Source organism: Pagrus pagrus (assembly GCF_965226575.1).
Source record: "Pagrus pagrus genome assembly, chromosome: 14".
In the NCBI taxonomy this organism is placed as follows: Eukaryota; Metazoa; Chordata; class Actinopteri; order Spariformes; family Sparidae; genus Pagrus; species Pagrus pagrus.
The window spans coordinates 14,362,017-14,385,241 of NC_140198.1; the positions used below are offsets into that span (position 1 = coordinate 14,362,017).

Genomic DNA, 23,225 nt, shown 5'->3' on the forward strand with positions numbered 1-23,225 from the left:
AATACCTCCGGCAGTCGTTGAGTCATTTTAGTCGAAACCACAAATTTCAACCTCAAGTTGGCACTAGAGGTGAAATCAGGGGATCGGCAAAGTCATTTGCATTCATCCTCTGGGGACCATGATTGTCTGGAGTAACCTTTAACCTTTAACCTCTAATTGTCTTTGGTGGCACAAAGTCCAGGATGTAGCGATGGATGTAGCGATTCAAAATAATGTTAGTGCACATGTTTTGCCCATTAGGAAGCGCTCCCTGGCATTAAAACTGCTAAATTCCCACAAAAGAAAAGGTAAGAACTGCTTGCTTGTTTAGGTTCATACCGTTAGCGACCAGGCTAGTGTTATTGCCATTTTTACTGTGTAGTTTGGTAGCCTGGAGTTTCCCATAGTGATGGGGATTTTGAAAGCAGTAACATATAGCAGAAGGGAGGGGATGCCAATATCAAAAATCAAAGGGAGCGACTCATTGTTGAATAATTTATCAAAACATTTTATTTTCTTGAACAACAATACAATATGTCACAGAAAAATCACAGAGGGATTTAAGACAGGTCTGGCTCAGGTTTTCTTCTATGTGAGTTCTTTTTGAAACAATAAGTGCAGCATAAATCAAACAAGTCAAGAGGAAAAAAGAGCATTATTACATCCTTCAAATAATACGAATAATGAGGACAAGACACAAAAAAACCCGAAAACCTCCACGTCATCAAAAGTCACATCCCTAAAAGTCTCTGCAAAAGTGTCAAGAATTACAACTACTGCTAATGCTCATCATAAAACCACTAATGCCTCACGAGATAATGAATTTCATACAATGGAAAAAAACATTTTAAAAGATCTTGTATTCATCTGTTAGATACAGTACAAAGACATCATTCCATTTCTGTTACGAGCAACTGTGTTGAAATGGTTTCGAAGCACCAACCGGTCGGTTTGAGTTGTGTCACTGACTTCTGCTCATACATCATTATGTTGTTAATGAGGGGGCATTGAGGCAAGGAGGGGTCTAGCACCATGATAATTAAACCGCCCTCTGATTGCACTTCCCCTATCCACACATTATGACCTTACTACATTTTTAAAATACCTTGTAGCCCCTTATCAAGTGAAGTACCATTTGATATGCAATAAATATATAAGAAAACAACCATGTACAGTATAAATAATGTCACAATTTACAATTTTCCATTTTCTCTGTAATCCAAAAAACAGAAACTGACAACAAAAAGAGGTATAAAAGTGGGAATCAAATTCCCATTGCAGTAATTTAAACTGGAGTGAAACAGGATATTTTTAGGGTGTATTATAATATAGCAACAACAAAAACAAGTGACTGAGGTGGACAAATTTGACCATATACAAATTAGATTTTTGATTGAGAACAAAACTACATAAGTCTTCTAGTAAACCTGAAAACAGATACAGTATGTACAGTGAATGGTGTGCACAGACTAATGAGGGCAGGAGTAGGATCTGAAAGTTGCTGTTTATCAGAATGCTTATAGAGTAGCAAGGCTCAACATTCATTTAAATGAAACAAGTAAATAGGCCTCAGACATGCAACCAAATCATTGCATGTGAATACAATCCAGCGAAGTGAGTGATGATTGTATTTAATGCAAGACTCAAAGCTCCCAGTTTGGACTGCTAGCTGCACGGCTAACTGGGCTAACTGGCTAATAGCAGCTACAGTTGGCAGCAGTTATTCTAGCGATATGCTGCACCCTATTTGTTTCGAGTATGAATTCGACAGGCGGTTAATTCTTACATATGGCACCTTTACATAAGGGGTTCTGCATCAATATTGTTTGATACAGCTGATGATCTTTATTGAAAAAAAATAAAATCATGGATTGATGTATGGTTATCTGATTTCTCTCAAAATCTCAAATTACAATATCAGTATCATCCTCAAAAATCTAGTATCGGCCGGGCTCTGCTTTGAAGAAGTACAAATTCTGTTGCCGTTGAATTATAACGACATTTAAAGCCAAGCTTAAAAAAAATAAGACATTTTATTTTGAAGGGAAAAACGATGACTGGGCTTTTCCTGTCATGTCTGAAATCATGTGCTCTTCAACAGTTTATAGTGGAAATGCAGTAAATGAATCCCCCTGGCAGTGCACGGCGCTGAGGCCCATCAAAACAGATGTTCGGGGCACCATGAGAACACTGTTCAGTCCGCTCATCTGTTTGGCCTCATTAGTTTCTGCATCATAAGATTATGATTGTGTGTCTCTTTGGTCTTTTTTTCAGACTGTAACAGACACTTCATTGACACAAACATCAATGGCAACCACCCCTCCCCTCCAACTCCCTCTGTAGCCCATCTATGCACACCACTGTGTATCCCATAAATTCATTCACAATTTACAATTATTTATCTTCTCTGTCATCTAGAAACGAGAACATAGCAACAAAAGAGGTATAAAACTGGGATTGTTTTCCCGTTCCAAAAATAAAAAACGACACTGTGTCTGTTCTGTGGGTGTATCAAAGAAACCACACAAACAACTATTGAGCTGGACTAAAAACAAAATGTTTGAAGTTTCCATCTACATACTTGATTTCCAACAAAGAATGAAACCATATTAGTCCTCTAGTAAACCCGTATTTTAGAGAAACTGATAAAAGTTTTTGATTTTTGTTTTTTTTTCATACTTACATAAAATTTGTGGGTGTTTAATCCTCGAATTACCTCTCCTCTAAATACAGTTCGCAAGGCCAATGTGGTGTACTTCTAGGCTGGTAAAACTTTTTCTTTAAGTATCTAACGAGAATAAATAAGATTGGAATAGCACCTCCAAGAGTATACAGACAGGAATTACAAATGTCAGAGTTTACCTGAATACCAAACAAAAACAAGGAACCAATACGATGCCAAATGTGACAATCAGCTACTTCTCCTGTGAAGCCATTCCCCTGCTGGTACAACAGAATCACAGCAAATTCATGGACATATAGAATAACTAGATTGGTGTAAAAAAGTTCTACTGAATTTGCATAAAAGTACCTGAATCAATACACAGAACCGGCTACTTGACGCTTTTTGAATCACAGCAGTGTCCGTTGAACATATAACCTGATTTTCAGTGCTAGCAGTGCTCACATTTTTTTTTTTCTTTTGTACATGTCTGAAATGCTTTTCATGAGAAGTACCAGTCTAGTCATTCTATTTCAAAACACACGTCCAATCAGCAGCTGGTATGGGGAAGACAGTGAGCTAGAGTTGGACTTTGCTGTAGTATCCATACCTTATTGTGTGATGTAAACAATACTGAGTAAACGTGATTGGCTGATTCTTCAGAGAGAGTGGTGTTCAGGAATAGATTGCCTTGAAGACAACATTTGTGCTGCTGCCATTAGAGTTTTGGTTTATGGCTGAAAGACACCGGGGAGGAGTCCTCACTTTGAAAAGGGTGACGGAGCCTGAAGGAGGAGGGAGAGAGAGGGAGAGACAGGGCTCAGCTGGCAGCTTGACAAAGCAGTTTGTGTGTGTATTGTGTCTGCGTCTGCACATGAAGTTCTGATTTGGAAACAACGAAGAAGCAATTACCAGTTAGATACAATATGAGCGACTCATCGACCAAATATCTAATATGCACAAACTACACACTCTAACTTCTGACTATCATTTGTTTCTTCCACTGTAAAATATATATAGGAGAAGAAGGAGAGTGAGAATGAAAATGAAAATACATATTTTTCCCCTTACCTGCCGTGCCATTAATCTATCTACATTGTTTTTGTTTGTGTTGCCAAGTTTTGGGGATATCGGCAGAGATGTCTGCCTTCTCTTAAATACAATGGAACGAGATGGCATTCAGCTTGTGGTGCTCAAAATGAAAAACTTAACAACATTGTCTCTTTCCAGAAATCACAACCCGGTTTCTCAAGATAATCCACAGACCTCGTTGTGAAGAGTTTACGGGGGAACTACTTTCAGAACTATTTTCTTTCCGTATCACCACATAGAAGGAAACGTGCAACCAAACGTGCTTGTGACAGTGCGGGATGTAAACATAAATGGCATGTTCCTCATTTAAACTGTAATGTTACCTATCTTAGTTAGCTTAGCTAGCCTCTTGTATAGCACTATAGGTACTGTAAAAGGAAAAGTATGTATTTTTGATTTGGGGGTGAACTGTCTATTTAAATATTTCTTGTGAATGACACAAGTGTAAAGTTAAATGAATCTAATTTTTTGGCAGAAATATAAGCTTAACATGTCAACAAACAATCATGTTTTCCCCCATATTCCTCCAAATGATACAATATATAGTGTTAGAATAGATGACGTATTATTGAGATTGCATATATATTTAATAAATGTTACTGCAGCCATCAGTGAAACAGGCACAGTAAGTTCAAGCATGTTAAGAACACAACGTCTGAAGGGGCAAAACCTCCTTGAAATCACCTCTGGATGTACTATACTAAATTAAACTAAACGTTAGCTTGCATTACTGCTGTTTGAAAGTAAGGTTATGATTGTTTTGACAATACAACTGCGAGCAAAATGTTTTTTTGAAATATCTTTTAAAAACTATCAAAGTGGAATTTTTAAAACGGTCCTTGCGCGCAGTTACAGAACAAAGTACAGAGACGTTAACTGGGACAGCAAATAAACACACAGGTATTCATTGCAGTGGATCACCAACTGCAAGTAAGCTTAAAGGCTCTTAAAGCTGATTCTCGGATCACACTGACATGAACCGAACCATAGCGAGGAACTAAAATGAAATGAAAAGAGAAGTTAAATGAAAGAGGCAGTTAATCTAAAATATTGTGTCATGTAAAGTGAACAGAAATTGTACATAAGGGACTAAAACATGCAAAATCACTGTTTCTCAAACTCATCGCAAAGCAATATGGACTCCTTTTAGGACCTGATCTAGCCTCAGGACCTTTCTCAAAGTCAGAACCTCCCACGCATCACTGTTGGCATGCAAGATTAGAGGGTGAGACTGACCAGAATGAAGCTGTCGTAGGTTTTCATAAGCTCCTCCGTCCGATACTGTTCTAGCACCACTACTCCTGCCAGCGATGGGCTCTTAGCTCGGGCACAGTCCTCACAGTGCACCACGTAGCTCTTCTTACTGCTGTTCTCGCTGGTCACAAACAGCAGGTTAAACACCTCCACCTGCACAGATACCATTACTAGGGTTCATATTATGTTTGTAATGCATCTACACCACGTACACAAATGAACACATTTACTGTATGAACAGAGAGTGAGGCCGGGGCAGGAGGGACTCACATCACACTCGTTACAGTAGTAGGCTGGCTCGTCCTTCACACGACTCTGGTAACAGATCTTCTTCCCTGCAGCCACCAGCTGCTCCCTCAGAATCTGGATGTGCTTGATGGACTGCATCAGGCAGTGTCTGACAGGAGCAGACAGTGTAAGATGTAAAGACGCTCACACTCACACATTCACAGATACGCACAAAGAGACATCTTACTTGATCATCTTGTAGGTGTCCTGGTCGCTGATCTTGATGGTGCGAGCCACATTCCAGGAGACATGAATCATGGGGACGATCGACTTAACCTTCTTCACCTCGTTCCACTCGTAGCGCTCCAGGGCGAGTTGATATTGGTACGCTGGAAGAGCAAAAACACACAAACAATGGTGAGGCTGCAAGTAGGCGGCATATTAAACAGCATATTTCATTTGTAATGAAATGGTCTCTGTGGATGGTCTCTGTGGATTGGGCATTTTGATACTTTCACAGTATTAATTAATCACCTTGACTTGCTTTTTCATAAAAATTAAGACATGGAAATCTCAATTTCTACAATACGGGACCTTAAAGCTGCTATTTCTCTCTAGTTTCTGGTCCTCCTAACTTACAGTTGAGTGGCCCCACGTTCCAGGCGATGTTGTTGCACCAGCCCACTGCCTGGACCCAGTGTACAGTCCCCGCATTGATCCACACCAGGTCTCCCGGCCTCTGAATGAAGCGGTAAACAGGAATGTTGGAGCTGTAGAGGTCTTCCAGGACCGGCCACCAGGACCCTGTCAGGTAGTCTACTCCATGCCTGAGGGGAAAAAAAGCATCATATAATGCACAGATATTGCGGCATCTTGCTACATCTGTTGTTAAATTCAACAGCCTCTTCACTCACTTCTCACAGAATTTGTTGATGGCCTCCCAGTAGTGCTCGTGAACAGCGAACCACTCACAGTCGCCGGGGCCGATATTGATGTTGACTGAGCAGAAATTGTTGTTCTCTTGATGACCTGATGAGAAACAGTCACGACCCCTTCATTTGAAACATTAACCTCACCGCTACTAAAGTCATAGGTTCACTCACTGTGCTGTCAGACAGACTGACCTGGTGTGCGGCTGCCCGGCACCTTCATGTAGAGCTGCACAGTGTTCATGCCCAGGATGGTGTGACCGACGTGACTGAGCATGTTGTTGCTGGATTCCACACGCATGAAAGCTGGCAGCTTCAGCAGCTCCTGCAGCTGGGGCTTCCACCTTATAAAGAAACAAGACGGGTGATGAGAAACAACAAGGTGCATTTAAAATGGGCAGAGGTTTAAAAAAGAATCTCACCTTTTAGGGTCGGAGAGATCAATATTGGTCCCAAATTTAATGACCTTTCCCGCTATTTTCTGGTCCGAGCTGGAGAGGAGAACAAAGTCTGGGTTGAGTGTTGTTAACATCATAAAAATGTGAATTCTTCATGCAGTAAAATCGGTTTCGCGCTCACCTGTTTGTGTTAACAGGCTGGACTTTGCTGAAGATGGCAGCGGCTTTACTCTGGGCTTTCGAGGAGGCCGATTCGTCCGAAGACTTGCTGCTCTCCTCGCCTTCCTCTTCATTCTCACTCTCCTTCTCCTCCTATAACACATCTGCATGAGCTTAGCTGACAGGTTGGCCAACAGCCAAAACGGTATGCATCATTACACAGTTCACTCTCAAGGTTAGTCCTGGACAAAAATGAAGAGAAATAGAATTTATTTCAATTTTGTTTTTTTTTCGGCATCACATATCAGCTGCCTACAGATGGAACTTAGCTAGCGGCTAAATGTGGTACAAAGCATCTTTTCACATTTTTGAGATAAATGTGTAATGTATGCATTGTCCCTGATATAAAAAAGAAATCAGTTATTCAGTCCCCTGCAGAAAGGCAAACTATCTGCACATGACTCTTTCAACAGGTCTGAGACACTGATGAGGTTCATTCATACGCAGAGACTACTCTAAATACGAGAGATTTGTGATTGGCGACAACAACGTGGTACAACGTGTAATATATGGCCAGAATTCACAGCCTATCGCCAGAGTAATGAACAACTGCTGCTCACTATAGCTACAGTACTCTTTGCTGTAGCTATCTTTGGCTGTAGCTAGCTGTCAGTAGCTAATTAGCTCCATTAGCCGTGGAGCTAGTTGCCTTACTTTCACCAAACCAGAGGTGATTACAGAAAGACAAACCAAGACGGTTTTGGTGAGCTTGTATTTTCTCTGTTTAGCGAGGAAATAAGCGTAGAAATATTTCCTTTCTTGACATTTTGTAAGTTTATTTTGTTTACTTATTAGACTGAGTAGTGAACTCTTTCTCTAAAGCTACAGGGGGACTATCAGACTATCGCCTCTTGCGAGACAGGACGGGCTGAGGCTAGCTGGTTAGCATGCTAACTTCAGTAAACAGCTCTACCATCTTGCAAATTTCTCCTTCAAATGCCTTGTTTATGCTACTGAAGAACAAATACATTCATATTGGTGCTTCTTGAACAAGACCCAATCTCTGTAAAGTATCTGGTTTTCTTCTTGGATGAGATTGAATTCATATCATATCATATCAATATCCACGAATCATTTGTGTGCACGTGTTAATGTGTTTGCCATGAGGGAAAATGTCTACCTGCAGGCTCTCCTGGAAGCTGGAGGCTTGGTACTGGGCGTATTTAGCGATGGTGGTGTGGGAGCGGCTGCTTTCACACGGCCACGTCTGCGCCGAACCACTGGAATCCCAGTTCTCGTCAGCGGGCTGCTGAACCTGAGTCCTCACTTCAACCGCGTGCTCCGCATTGGCCTCAACCAGGGATTTGGTGGAAAACAGACCAAGGTCTCACATAGGGAAAAGAAGGCAGACAACAGAGATAATTATCAGATAAACACAAATATCCAAGCACAAAACCAAGTATGACATTGATGGATTTTTCAAATTCAGTCATAGTATAACCTTCCACTGGCACAACGTCACGTCATGGATGGGAATAAATAGTCTTCATTCAAATATGGAGCATAAAGAATCGTGGCCCAGAGAGCTCAAAGATGGCCTTTGCATATTTTAATTATAGAAATAACAAAAAACTATTAAATCTCTAAAACATCATGTGTGAAATGTCTGCTACAGCAAAAATAAACCAAACACTTTTATAATATTCTTCATTTATATCGGAATCATCAAGGCCCTCTTTCTCTTTTTCTTCTTTCAATTTTCCCAAAGCAAACGGCTCTAATTGATGGCAATGAGTTACTAATCGCCAAAAACTCATTTAGAGTGAATGGAATTTGATAAATTCTGTTGGGCTAAATAGAGTCAATGGAGTGGGATAAATAAGCTGAGATGAGTATGGTGTATAAACTTACTAAGGCGGAGAGAGCCAGCAAGGCCTCTGATGACAGTAACAGCATTTTTGGGATCAGTGCAGAATTGGAGCAGAACCGGAGAGAAGGCGTCCCTCTTGCTCTCCAACTGCCGAAGAAAACAATGTTACTGTGAACACTTGAATGCAGCAAAGGAGTCAATTCTGAAACTTGACATGAGAAAAAGATTAAGGGTCTACAGCCACGCTAGGTCCTGACTGGAGCACAGAATTGCTTTGAGCTAAACGCATGCTAACATAGTCCTAATGACCATGCTAGCATGCTGATGCTGTGTATGTTGACAATGGTCACCCTCTTAGTACGCCTGAGACTGATGGACATATCAACCTCCGGACTAACATTGCCATCTGTAGAACCATGACGTTTTTAGGATTCAACACTTGATGACATTACTTGATGGGCTGGGTCATTTTGAAGATGCTAATCTGCATGGACTCACATAGATGCTTGGTGTGGGGGGGTTGAGCTTCTCTCGAGGAATGGGGATCTCGATGGAAATTCTAGGTTTAACAGAGAAGGCCTGAAACAGGAACGACTCCTTGAATTTCCCCTTCACCCTTGTCCCTCTGGGAAGAGACAAAAGAGCAATAAAAGACAAAATGCATCAAGTGGAACAATTAATGAGATGCCCAAGATTCGGAGTATCTGTCAGAGTACTCACTTGCACGCTCTGACCAATTCAGCTGCCTTGTTTTCAATGCTAATCTTGGAAAGCGGAATTCTTGGCTCCTCAACCTCGGATATGTTGAATGTTTGTCTTCCACCACTCTCCACTTTAATCAAGAGGATCTTTAGCTCCTTAGACAAGCCCATGGACAATGCTTTCAGCTTCAGTGGGTCAACTGGAGCTAATGAACTGGGAGGTTTACTTGCTGGTGTGGACACACATAATTGGGATGTGTTGATTGTTACTGTTGACGCTGAGCTAGATGTCTTGGTATTTGTGTTTGCGGCTGCCGAGGAAATGTTTTCTAACTCGCCGCTGTCCTCCTTCTTCTCTGTTAGTATCTTTCCCTCAGTGTTCACAGAGTCCACTTTTTTTCTCTGGATCTCTTTGCCATGCGAAGTTTGATTTTCCTGAGGAACCTGGCCCTTCGTACTATCTTTCAGAGGTCTGGGTGAATTTCTGGAGATTACTGAGGTTGACACATCCTTTTCTTCCAGCCCACTTATTTCATTTGCTTTGTTTTTAGGACAGATTATGCTGCTTTCTTCTGTCTTTATCTTAATCCTGATCTCTCCTTCTCTTCCTCCGTCCTCAGCCTTCTGTTTTCTTTTTCTGTCTGTACCTATGTGTTGTGTCTCTTCGGTATTCCCTCTCTCCTCCTTGGTAGAGACAGTAATGAGGCTGGTGAAAGAGGCTGTGTGTGTTGTGGTCAGCCTCAGCTGTGCACTCAGTGACCCATCCAGAAGCGATGACTCTCTTCTCGCGGTGAGGATCTCTGTATCCTTACCCTCTGGTTTCTCTTTTACATCATGCTCAATTTCTTCCTGCTTCTCCTTCAGCGGTGAGTCCTTTACAGGCTCCCTCAGATCTGTCGGGCTGTGGGATTTTGAAAGCGTGTCTGAGGTAGTGCGAGATGGTGATTGATTATCAGGTTTTGAAGAAGGTGTGGGATCTGACTTGGGGGAGAAATCCTGATGCTCGTGACAGTGGATCTCTGGCCCCAATTCAAGAGAAGAGGAGTACTTCACTCCTCTGGCAGTGCCAGCAGGTGTCCCCCCAAATGGACCACCTCGGCATGTGACCCTCTGGCCTCCAAGAAAGGTGGCCAGGCTCTTGAAGACATCATCCAAACCGGTTTTATGGTGGCGAAGCTCAGAGAGAAGAGAGCCAGAATTTTTCTCAAAGCTGTCCTCCTCTTCTTTCTTTTCCTCTTCAGAATCTTGTTTCGTTGCACAGGGGAGATCACAGAGTTCAGGTGTACCGTTGGGGGAAAAATTGGCCAGTTTATCTTCACAAGGCTCGTTACTCAAATCATCAAAGCTTTCACTGTCAACAGGAGGAGGAGAAAAGCACTGGGTGGGGCTTGGCTGGAGGACAGGTCTACTTATCACTCCCTTTTCTAGCTCCTCCTCATCTTCTCCCAGAACTGAGACTGGAGAGCCCTGCCAACTGAGAACAGGTGGAGTATTTGCAAGGTTGTCTCCCATTTCCTGAAAGTTTCCCATCACGGCCACGGGCTGCAGGTCCGGGGCATTGAGAATCCCTCCCTGGCCACCATATTTGCCCTGGGTGGGCTGCTCTAAGCTAATTGAACAAGCTGTAGTGAGTGGCTCTAAGGCTTTAAATAAAAGGGAGGGGAGTGTATCATCAGGCTTTGCTTTTGGTCCATTTCCCGATCGGGATGAGACGATGGTGGGCTTCTTGCTGGTCTGGTTGGGAATGGTGTTACTGGGAAGAGATTGTATTAGCTGTTTCTTGAGAGAAGGTTTTGGGAGACTGCTGTTCTTCTTGGGCATTTTGTGATTCTGAGATTTTGAGGATGGCTGTGGTGAAGTGCAGCTGGGATGAGGAGTATTTGCGGACGGCCTGCGTGTCCTCTCTCCTCGTTCACTCCTCATCCTGTGCTTGTGTTTGGATGGTGACTGGCCTTGATTCTCGGGGGACAGAGTTGTAGTCTCCATTTTACTCATTTTGGCATCTCCTGAGGAATTGGAAGTAGAGATGGAAGTAAACATTTCCTTGTCTGTGGCTTTACTTTTCAAGCCTAACTTTCGTTCCCTCTTTGCCGCTTTATCCCTCTTCTTTTTTCTTTCAGCCAACCTTTTTTCGTCTTTTTTCTTTCGCCTTTTTCTTTCCTCACCTTTTCTGTTTGTCTTTTGAACGTCACCCTTTCTCTCCTTTTTCACCATCTTATCAGGTTTTTTGTGTTCTTCCAACTCCTTCTCTGGCTTGTTTGCTCTTGATCTGCTGTGGGGGGACTGTCGTGAGCAGAGGGGCTGTGAGGTCTTTCTGTATTTGACATCCGAAAACCTGGATTTTTGACCAGCGTGAGATGTGAGAGACGTGGTAGATGTCGGGTTAGGTCGCAGGGTGTGGTTTGGACTTCCCTGGAGTTTCTGCTGTCCATTTAGGCCAGGGCTAGGCTGATGAATGCTTGATGGATCTTTTCTGCCAATGGCCGACGTGTATGAAGAGGGACTGGAAGGAGAACGGGGACTGCTGGCAGTAGAACCTCCATCTTTAGTACTGCAGAGGAGGGATGAATAGGGAGGAGAGTCTGCACCAGAAGACTTAGAGGTGGCTGGATCCCTTATAATGACCCTTTGATGAGTGCGCTGAGGTTCCTGCAGAAAAAATATTACATGAGTTTAGACTTTTGCTCAGGACACTCAAAACCATATACACCGATCAGCCACAACATTAAAAGGACTGACAGGAAGTGAAGAGAAAAATCATTGATCATCTCATTACAATGCAATGTTCTGCTGGGAAACCTTGGCTTTCGGTATTCACGTGGATGCAACCTGACATGGCGACCCACCCAAACACCATTGCAGACCAAGTTCATCCCCTTGATGACACATGCACTACCCGATGGCAGTGGCCCTCCCTGCCAAATTGCAAAAGCTGCTCAGGAAGAGGAAGGAGAAAAGGCTCAAGGCCTTGAAATTCCCAAGATCCCAATCCGCTTGAGCATCCGTGGGAGTTACCAGAACAGGTCTGATCCATGAAAACCCCACTGTGGATCAGACTTTGCTCTGACTCAGTGAGGCATGGAAACAGGACCTCTGGGGGTGTACTGTGGTTCCTGTGATGTCTGACACCAGGGTGTTGGCGGCTTTGAGTGAAATGGGTTGTGAGGCGAGGTCTCCATGGAAGGACTTGTTCCGGCATTTCCCACAGATGCTTGATCAGATTGGGATCTAGGGAATTTGGTGACCCTGTCGACACCTTGAGCTCTTTGTCATGGTACCTGAGCCATTCCTGTACTTTTGTTGCGGTGTGGTTGGGTGCATTGTACTGCTGAAATATAAAAACATAGATGTACCTAAAAAAACACATATTTTTTTTCCATGCTATTTAAACGTGTTATTCTTACTGTGCTTTGTTTGTGGTGATAGCTCCGTGAGTCCTTTTCCTCAAGAGGGTGTAGCGACTGGTTGTGCTGCAGAGCTCTGGGGTGGCCTGTGTGCCGCTGATAGTGGTAATGATGGTTTTGGTGGCTGTAAGGCACACGTGTGTGGTCTGCTGGTGAAGACGAGATTTTCCGGTCGACCTTCCCTCTGCTTCCATGATGTGGTGGTCTGCTGCCACAACTCTGGTTTAGAGCTGCTGGATTATTGTTACTGAAGCCATGTCCTCCAGCTCGCAATTTAGAGGTTTCCTGCAAATTTGCAAACCAAACCAATAACAGAACTCAACAATGATCAACATGTTTACTCATTCATCATTTACTCATGATACAAGCTTACCTGTTGCTGTGTTGTTGAGGTCCTGTGGTCCGAGTAGTGACAAGGACCCCCCCTGTCATTCAGAGGCTTCCAGTCGTCTTGGTTGGACCGGTGGTGGCGAGGTGGTGATGGGGCATGGGCAAGTAAAGGTATGTGCCTTGATCCAGGATGAGATGACTACACAGAGGAGCATAAACATCCTGTCATACTATTTTACCAATGGGTGGTGCTACAGCACAGAAATGAAAGGCAGTGTACAGAAAAGCCAACAACCGTTACCTGATCAGGGCCAGAGTCCCTTCTTCTCTTAGGCGGACACTCTTCCCTCGGGGATAAAGGGTGCTGTGGAGGTGGACTGTGCTGGTGCAGTTGGTCTCGCCGTTGGTGGAGGGCTGGCCGTTTCCAGGGTCCTGGTCTGTTGTTTATCATCCTGTCTGGAAAGCTCCTGCGGCAGTCTGAGGGGGCCCATCTCTCTGGTGGGGACTGGAGTTCTCTGTTGTTGCGATGCAGGCGAGGACCTCCATGCTGTCGGTCAAAAATAGAAAAAAGTCTAAATCTTAATGATGACACACTTCTAGTTCCAATAAAAATTCAAACTCCTTTGAAAGTGATGTTGTTCCAGATCTCCTGGGCTTACCACAGAGTTGCTGACATTGTTGTCCCAGTTTGCGTAGCGGTCTGCTGGCCCTGTTAGATAACTGTTGTTGGTGCCAGCTCGGTTGTGGAATGAGCGTGTGGAGTTGTGATGCCAGTTCTGGGCCTCAAACGGCCGTTCTTTGCCATCCCAAAGACGTAGAGGCTGTCTGTGCCCCTTAGAGACACTCTTGTCCTGGACATGGTTCACTGCTCTCTCCCCCCTAAGGAAAAGACCCACTGAACTAAGGAACACGTATCATAATGTAGATACTGACTCAAAACAATGATGCCACAGCAGGACACAAATGAGACTTTATATGCCAAGTGAATATTCATATCCATGGTGCCATCAAGTGTTGTACTGATCTGCTGCTTCAGTGGCAAGTACAAGTGGAGCTGGCTCTCCAACTGTTTTTAAAAGCCATGCTTTTAAGTGGTTTCAGTAACAAAACCATTTCAGTACATACCTTATTTAAGAAAGATTACCTCTGCAATAAGCTGCAAAATACACATTTACAATGCAGTGTTTGGGTGTTATTTGTCCTGGTTTACTCACCTATTATAAAGACGACTCGATGGTGGATGATGCGATTGATTGCGCCCGTCTTGGCATCTGTAGTAAAGAAGAAACGTACAGAAAATTTGCAGTAGCTCAAGGTAATAGTGTGAGAGTGGAAACTATGTAGCTCAAGTGTACCGGGGGCAGCTTTGGCTCAGTAGGTAAAGCAGGTCGCCCACTTATTACAGGGTTGGTGGTTCAATCCCCAGCTTATTGCTCCCAATAGCTGTGTGACTGGGTTAGCTTTGTATAGAAACCACTGTCGAGCAGTTCGGCACCTCGCATAGCAGCTTCTGCCATCAGTCTATGTGTGAATGGGTGAATGCAGCATGTGTTGGAACACTGCATATGAAGCAAATATATATATCTTGTTCATAAAGCACTTCTGATTAAAGGGCCACGTCCCAATGCAGAGGGTTTTGTTTTCATTGTGACCCTATTGAACTTTTTAAACAGACAGGTGGATAACCCTTTATTTGATATTTGAAACATTAGTATTTAAGTCATTAATTTGACTTTACAATAAGAATTGTGAGCTGAATTGGATTGCATCTTCATATAACATATCATCCTAGGTTACTGTATCTTATCAGCACTGCAGGGTATATCAGCTCTATATCAGTTTTTTTTATTGTTTACAGTTCAGTGTTTCTAATGGGAGTCACACTTCTTAATCACAACTGTCACTACTACCACACCCCCAACCAGACGGCTAAAGATAGAATCACATTCATTAGGTTCAACCTCAACTGCTGCAGCTGAATAGTTCGACTGAGGCTTCTCTCAGCTGCAGCTGAAGAACTTGTAGTTTCATTCATTTGAGTCCTGCTTGTGTGAGCTGCAGATGGGCTCATGCTCACAGCTGCAGCTGAAGTAAGAGCTTTTCATGAATATGCTCATCACAGTTTCAGTTAATCAGCCGGTCCCTTAAAGTGGTGCTTATCTTGAATCGACCCAGACAACAAAGGCTGGAGCCCCACCTGCTGGAGTGACCTTTTGGGGGAAGTTCAAGCCTGAAGTTGTTCCACTGTCCACTCCCACTGAGTTTAAACATCAGAGACACTTCAGACATATTTTCATCTCTCTAGGTGTGCATGACCTATTTGTTGTTGTATCTGCTTTTTTTTAAACAATATTGAAAACTAATTATGTTTTAAACAATTTGTAGTGTTGGTTGGTGTTCATGACTAAACATCATACTGCATGCTATGATTACTGTATGTCCACTGCATCTGAAATGATATGTGTGCACCTGTGAATTTACCTCTGACCCTTTACAGATAACAACGTTGAAAGTGTAAGTGCTGCTGACCTTTGTGTGTGGCTCCAGGGGCGACTGTTTACAGGAGCCCATTGTCCTCTGTTAGGTCCTCCAGCTGGATAGGAGTCCCATGTGTTACGGCCAGAGTACAGCTCTGCTGGGTGATACATGCAGCCTGAAACACAGATGTTGTTTAATGCGTATGATGCACAGGTAGTGAATAAATAAATGAACAGAATAAATGAATACCAAATCAGAGTGCTGCCACTATTATCTCATCAGATCTTAGCTTATGCAGTGATAATGCCCACCACTCTGCACTGTACAATCATATTAAAGGTGCATAATGTAAGATTTTGGTTTAAAACATTCAAAAAATGAACATAATCAACAGAAATAACATTGTTGACATTATATCAAAGATGTCTATGTACTGTTTTGTAGAGATATTTACTGAAGTTAGCATGCTAACCAACTAGCCCTGGCCCGATCTGCCTTGTAATACCACTCCAGGCTCTCAGTTTGTACCACTAGCTGCATGGCTAACTGAGCTAACCAGCAAATGGCAGCTACAGTTGGCAACATTAAGAAGTTTATCTGGGGATACAGTATGCTGCCCACTACTTGTTTGGAGTGAACTTTGACAGGTGTCCAATTCTTACATATTGCACCTTTAATTTGTGAGTAATTCTTAATCTTCACAATGTATGACAAAAACTAAGGGAAGCTTTAATTCCTTTATGATTATTCGGAGTACTGCTCTGCTCACTGATTCATTATTTGAAAATGCCAACAGGAGGGGAAGGACCCTTTAATCAAATGACGTCAAATACAATTACAGCATCAGGTGAAGAAAGTCTCATCATTCTACTACCTGTGACATTTGCGTAACTGCTGAACTTTGTTTTCACACACTGTATTGATGACAATGATTTATACCTTCACAGAGCAGCTTTATTGGACACTCAGTCTTTGCAGTACTGCACTACAAAACTTGTATTTATTAAAGAAAAGCACTGTAAAGTGCTACAGTGGGGTGCACATACCAAATGTCTGCATGTAAACCAGCTTACACACACACAAACACACACACACAAACAAATAAATGTTGTGGTTACCAGTCTTGGTCTGTGTTTGGGAGGCCCTCCACTTCACACCTGAGAGCAAGAAACAGCCTGTGGACCGAACACATGGATTAGAGATACAGTCCATACATGATTATAGGGAGAGCAATGTATTTCTATTGCATGTCTACACAGTATATTGCTTCAGTTCTGGCTAAATACCAATTAAGCCTTTAATCCATGTGGATCTGTCATTTGCACCCAGACCAAAGCTTGATTCTGTGTATCTCTAGTAGATTTTATTGTCTCATGCTGTATTTTTCTGCTGCACTGTATCTATTGAGCGGTCATATCATCAGTCAGCCAGAGCTGCATTGTGCATTCAGCCCCACTCTAATCACTGCTACCCAGCAGTCACCACAGCCAGTGGCCATTCAAAAAGAAAAAAAAACAAAAAAACATGGGACCATGACGAAGGACCATGGCAACCTCGCTTTAAGAACAAAGAAAAGCGGAGAATAAAACAGGGTGGGCTTCTGTCAGACTTTTGTCACTGTATAGTTTAAACTCTGATTCTTTGTTTCTCTGACAGAACTGGTGCTGAATTTTGTCTCAGATCAACGGCAGCCATCTTCCATCCAGTCCATCAGCTGCGAGTGCAGTCATCTGCAGGCAATGTGAGCTCAGTGTTTATAGTATTTAGCCTCTTCTGTATACCTTCATTTTTATTGGTTTATTTCCCTTTGATAAAGACTGCATACAGTCATCTCTTTCATCATAATAATCATTGCTGTCTTTATTGCTGCAGCCAAACACTTCCACACTCAGTATGCTGAAGTCCTTGTAAAGATCAACTTTGCATGCTGAACTTGCATTGCCCTCCTGGAGATAAGTTGCACCTGTATATGCATTCATCTTCCAACAGCCATGTATAAATAGAAGAAGATCTGCTGTGCAACATTTCACCACTTCCCTCGTGCTGCATGTTTGTTCCATACAGGTTAGTTTGTGGTGAGACTGTTGCAGCTGTGCTATAATAACCTTTCTGCGAGTGCTGAATGAGCTAAGTGAGCCACTTATTCAAGAGTTCATTTCCAACCAGTTGCTAGAGCAACTGAAGCCAGACGGCTCCTACTGCTGTGGCTTCAGGCTTTTTACAGTCAACTGCATTCAGATTTATTTTTAGAGTAGGAAGAGGACACAAAAGACCTCCATGAGTGTACAATGTTACACTGCCAGCCTACAGTAAAGGAAGAATGCATGCTTTTATACTATCATGCAGCACCGTACTCCATCACGTACAATAGACACAGCATGTCTGATTATATCCACTCTAATCCTCATATCACCTCCTGTTCCACTAAAATCTGCTTTTTTGAGACAGCAGTTTTCTCTGCTTCAGCTGAAATCACCTCTTTATAGTCCGATTTAAAGCTTTCTTTCTTGTTTTACCTTATTGTCTGACGTGCATGTTTGAGTTTGTTTCCCATCTTAGATTAACATCACAACACTTCACTGTGTTTTTAATTCATGCCAACAACGTGTAAACTGTGTTTCACAGTTTGCACTGTGCTACAACAGTGTAGACACACTGTTCCTCTTTCTTTGACATGACAGATCACTGTTTTAACCCTCAGTTTCTGAGTATTTGCACAACATTACAGAGGCTGCAGATATACCATCTGCTGTAGGCCCTCCCTGTTGCCCACTACAGTGTTGTGGGGGGAGCCGTCAGTCAACAGCAGCTTAAATTTGACTCTGCACAACAATGGCTCTGTGCCTCCAATATTAAACCCATCTGTGCGGGGTTAGCTCCATACATCTGGAATTCAGCTCCAGGGCCAAATGATGTCATGCGCATAAAGGGGTTAAGTTGCTGTTGGGGTGAACGCTGAGGTAACTTAAAGAAAAGCAAACACTGCAGTGCAGGAATGTACCCTGAATGTGAGTACGTTTACTTAAGTACAATTTTGACACACTTGTACTTTACTCAAGTCTATTTCTATTTTATGTTACTTAATACATATCCTCCGCTACATTTCAGAGGGAAATATTGCACTTTTATTTCACTACATTTATTTGATTGCTGTACATCACGTGCTTGTATAATATGATGCAGTACTAATCTACCCGGTAGTATACAAAGTATTTAAAGCAACACTGACAAACAAACAGTATCTAATTTCTGCAGCGAGAGGTCTTTCAGTCTAAACAAAACAAAAGACGCAAGTAGTGTGGGATCATGGAAGTTGTTGTCTTCATTGTTAAACAACCACCATTGCTGATGAAGTCCAAAGTGTTCACGGACAAGCTAATGTTTTAAAGCTTCATTCATACATTCAAACATTTGGCTTAATGTAAGTACACACCTCTACAAAACATCTAACAGAGCTCTAGTTGTTTTTAGATATTGGAATGTGAAAAATGTTACATACAACTTTAAACAAACAACTTATTAAAGGTTAATTAGAGATCGTTGGGGATGCTAGTGAATTATGTTACCTTTGGACAGACCCAGGCTACCTGTTTCCCAATGTTTTCAGTCTTTGTGCTAAGCTAGGCTAACTGTCTCCAGCTTAAACCTTAAAGTTAAAGGTGCAATATGTAATAATTACATTTAAGAACCACCTGTCGGATTCATACTCAAAACAAATTGGGGGCAACCGATTGCTAGACTAACCCACTAACTGTAGATAGTTAGCTTGTTATCTCAGTTAGCCTAGCAATGGAGCTTTAGAGCGTGATGGGTTGGGGCTAGCCGGTTAGCATACTAACTTCAGTATATATCCTTGCAACGCAATACATAGACAGCACAATGTCAGAACTGTTATTTACATTCTGTTGATAATTTATTGAATTTTTGAGTGTTTTCAACTAAAATTCTTACATATTGCACTTTCAAGCACATAACTCAACACAATAAATAACACAGGACTGTTTTTTTAAACATTGTAATGCTGAAATGTTACATATTATATCTTTAAAAGGCTCTTACTGTACATGTATTTTTTTTTAGCAATTAAAGCAGAATAGTATAATATTATATAAATATATATCACTTTGCACATAGTGTACTTTTACTTAAGTAAAGGCTCCGAGTACTTTTTCCACCACTAGTTAAATGTGGGAAGTTCTTACAATTCTGTTCCTGACTTATATAGTGACAAATCTGGACAAAAAAGATGCTTTGCAAATAATAAAATTTGATATGCTGGTGGGTATTTAGTTGACACCTACTGCTGTCTGCACTCCTCCCTCCCTCCCTCTTGTCACCAAGGAAACCCTGGTCATGTGTCTGTCACCACAGAGGGATAGCCATGCATCCATTCATGTCTCTGCTGAAACCCCCATTAGGCTGTCTAACCTCTGACAGTTTCACCACACCGGTTCTGCTCGCCGAGTGTAAATTTGAGACAATTATTTCAGTCAAGTGTGCGTGTGTTTGTGTGTGCACGTGCATCCTTGTCACCAATCTTACCTTACAGCGAGCACTGAGAGAAGAGGGGGAGACAGACTCTGGTCTAAATTTGATGATGCTGCCAGTCAGGAATAGCAAGACGGCAGACCCGTGCAGTCTCGGATCCCTTTAAATAGACACGCTCATCCTCCGCTCGCTGGCACACACACACACAGACACACATAGTAGAGGGAGTGAGGAAATACCACAGTCAGTTGGTGCACAGATGTAGAAGACAGGAAGGTTTTTATTGTTTCAAATCAAGGGCAGCATCTCTCCTCTACCTCAGGTGTTGCTGCCATTCTCTTCCTTTCTCTTCTCCTCTCTCATGTCCTACAACACATGCTTTCACTCACATGTACACTGTTGCAAACCTGAGCCTCCCCGGACAAAGAAAGAGAGTGAACCGAGATGAAAGAAAGAGAGGAGAGGAAGGATGGGCCCGTAACCTTTGACAGGCTGCTGAGCTCTCTTTTCTCCAGTCTTTCCTCTCCGTGGCCCTGCCCCGTTACCTCTGCTATCTTCACGACTTGTTTCAACAAGGCTCCTTTTCTTTCTTGATACCCAATATCCCTGCCTCTCTTCCTCTCTTCCTTTCTCTTCCAGGCTATGTGTATGGCTCTGCCTATGCCTCACCCTCCCTTTTCTCTGCACGCTGTGTCCTTGTATCCCTGGCAACCGATGATATCATTTAGCCCAGAGCTGGGAGCAAGGCCTCGAGCAAGGAGGGGAGCGTTTGCGTGTGTGCGTGTGATTTTGACATGGAAGTCAGAGCGAAGGGGGCAAATGTAGAGCGTCTATAGGATTTGATTTACACTTCCACATTTCTCTCTTCCTCTCTGAATAGAAAAAATGCTCGAGTGGAGCGAAGAGCTGCAAACACTCTCCAATTCCTGTGTCCTCACATCAACAGCCTGTCACATTCTCGCATATCTCACACTGCTTTCTAGCTGCAGAGAGCCACTGCAGATGTGCATGTCTCGCTGAAGCCTTGTGTGTGCATGTGTGTGTGTGCAAGTAGTAAGGATACTGATCCTATACCATAAAAGGAAAGGTGGGCTGCACCAGACCAGGCCCGTCTCTGGTGGCTCCTATGGCTAGCTAACATGAAGAGAACAGATGGAGGGGGAAGCGAGAAGCGACAGTGTACAGACACATCCTGGACGCATGTACACGCGTGATTTTTATTGGATTGGGGCCTGAAATAGCGCTGCAATCCCAGAGAAAGAACGTACAGTATGAGGCGAATATCAATCACATTTCTAAAAATAACATCCCTGCAGCCCCGCTTCCCTCTCTCTGCTCTATCCCCCTTCTCCCTCTCTGTAATAGCAGCTTCTCCCGGTGTATGCTCCATAAAGCACAGCCCTCTGAGGGGTACTGGAATGTACCAAGGCAAGGTCAAGAGCAAGAAAAGAGGGGTGTCTTTTGCAAACAATGCAATATGTAGAGTTTTTCTGCGAACAGGAGACAATGAAGCGGGTTAACAGGTTCGAAGAAGACAGTGGCAGCACGTGTGGGCGCATGAGTGTGTGTGTGTGTGCGTCAGGCAGCTGGGTTGTGCGAGGAACTGTAACCTAGAATCTCACATCCAGGTGGTGACAATCATACCGACTGAAAGCATACATTGGGTGCATGCTGTATGTTAGCGGTGGTGACCACATATAGCCTTTGTTGAGTCTTTTTTAACTCAAACACGAGCGTCTCAGGTGGATATTTGAGCTGAGTGTTTTTATAAAAACACAACAAAGCCGAAAGGACCCTGTGTGAGAGGTGTTTAGCAGACGGAGCTGAACTTTCAGCAGAGTGAAGCACTCTAAGTGACACAGTTTGGACGTTACTCCAAATGGAGATTAATCACCACACTTGGCCACACTGTAGCTTACTTACTACTGTACACCTCCTACCAACACACACACACACACACACACACACACACACACACACACACACACACACACACACACACACACACAGAGAGGCTGATATTCAACAGTTAAACGCTCCACAAAGCAAAAATGAAACCACAACACAAGTGTAACCGCAGCAGCTCCCCTTCACTACATTCACCATTTCACATCTCTGCTCCTGCACTCTGTCGCTGCATGTGAGCATTGCATGTGTGTGTGCATGCCTCTGTGTGTGTGTGTGTGTGTGTGTGTATGTGTGTGGGCTTCATGCATGAACGTGCAGCACAGTCTGCAGACACACACACTGCAGTATGTTCAGCCAAGACAGATCGTTCAGAACAATGACACACACAGAGCACACACAAAATCAACAGATGTAGACAAACACAGAACAGAGGAGGCACACACACACACACACACACACACTTCTTTCACACACATTTACATCCAGCCACAAGCAAATAGCACGTCAAGCTTCCCCTCCTCTCTTTTTACCTCTTTCTTTTTTTTCTCTTTGTCCTCTTTGGTCCACACGCCCCTCTCTGCTCCCCTTTTCCTCTCTTTCACTCCTCGCCACCTTGTCTCTCACCCGATCCTCTCTCTCCTCTCTGTCTCCTTTCTTCCCCCTCTTCCTCCTTCTTCCTGTTTCCACTCCACTCTCTGATGCTCGGGCTCTCGCAGCCGACCGATCCATGCACGGAGACCGGCGAGGCGGGCCCCAGCCAGCTGCCAATCACTAGAGGAGAGCCAATGAGAGGGGAGGATCTCTCCTCTATCACAGTTTGCAGTGAAGTAGAGGAGGCAGGAGGAGGGGAGAAGCAGCAGACAGAGGCATGGGGGGGCTCTTTATTTCCCTCTTCCTCTGTGTGTGTGTGTGTGTGTGTGTGTGTGTGTGTGTGTGTATACAATATGTGTGTGTGTGTACAATATGTGTGTGTGTGTGTGTGTGTGTGTGTGTGTGTGTGTGTGAGAGAGAGAGAGTAAGTGAGAGTTGGAACGTGGCCAGTACAGTAGAGGAGATATTGTAAATCCCTCCACAGCTGTAAAAGATTCTTCTCGACATGTTTTCTCCCAAAAATACTGCAATTGTTTGACACTTGAATGCAACATTCTCTGGCTTTTTACACTTATTTCAGCAAAATGATAGAAACACACATATCATGCTGCATATATTTTCAAAAATAAGACATTAAATGACTTAATTAAAGGGGCAAAGATCACAGAATCACTAAACCACATCACGGTTTCTCTCCATTTGTGTGCTACTGCTGAGCACCCAGGTATCTTTCTGCATGAATTGGGGGAGTGAA

The 23,225-nt window shown here is 43.2% G+C and overlaps 1 protein-coding gene across 4 annotated transcripts; it reads right to left on the minus strand.

Moving 5' to 3' along the window:
- Positions 1-471: 471 nt before the first annotated feature.
- kdm6bb (lysine (K)-specific demethylase 6B, b) lies at positions 472-22,563 on the minus strand. Of its 4 annotated transcripts, none has more exons than XM_084373821.1 (22): positions 22,411-22,563; positions 20,027-20,162; positions 16,603-16,659; positions 15,536-15,659; positions 14,221-14,277; positions 13,666-13,885; positions 13,308-13,553; positions 13,050-13,205; positions 12,677-12,961; positions 9,292-11,921; positions 9,070-9,196; positions 8,613-8,718; positions 7,882-8,087; positions 6,724-6,854; positions 6,567-6,635; positions 6,340-6,488; positions 6,130-6,244; positions 5,855-6,042; positions 5,463-5,604; positions 5,258-5,384; positions 4,970-5,140; positions 472-3,426 (listed from the first exon to the last, which is right to left on the minus strand). In XM_084373821.1, exons 4-22 carry the CDS (start codon positions 15,652-15,654, stop codon positions 3,403-3,405), a joined length of 5,268 nt encoding a protein of 1,755 aa, XP_084229947.1. In that variant the 5' UTR covers positions 15,655-15,659; positions 16,603-16,659; positions 20,027-20,162; positions 22,411-22,563; the 3' UTR covers positions 472-3,402. The 4 variants fall into 4 exon arrangements, with proteins under 4 accessions (XP_084229947.1, XP_084229944.1, XP_084229945.1 ...); XM_084373818.1 differs by having other exon boundaries at positions 13,666-13,906; XM_084373819.1 differs by lacking the exon at positions 22,411-22,563 and adding an exon at positions 20,290-20,586 and having other exon boundaries at positions 13,666-13,906.
- Between the last annotated feature and the right edge of the window lie 662 nt (positions 22,564-23,225).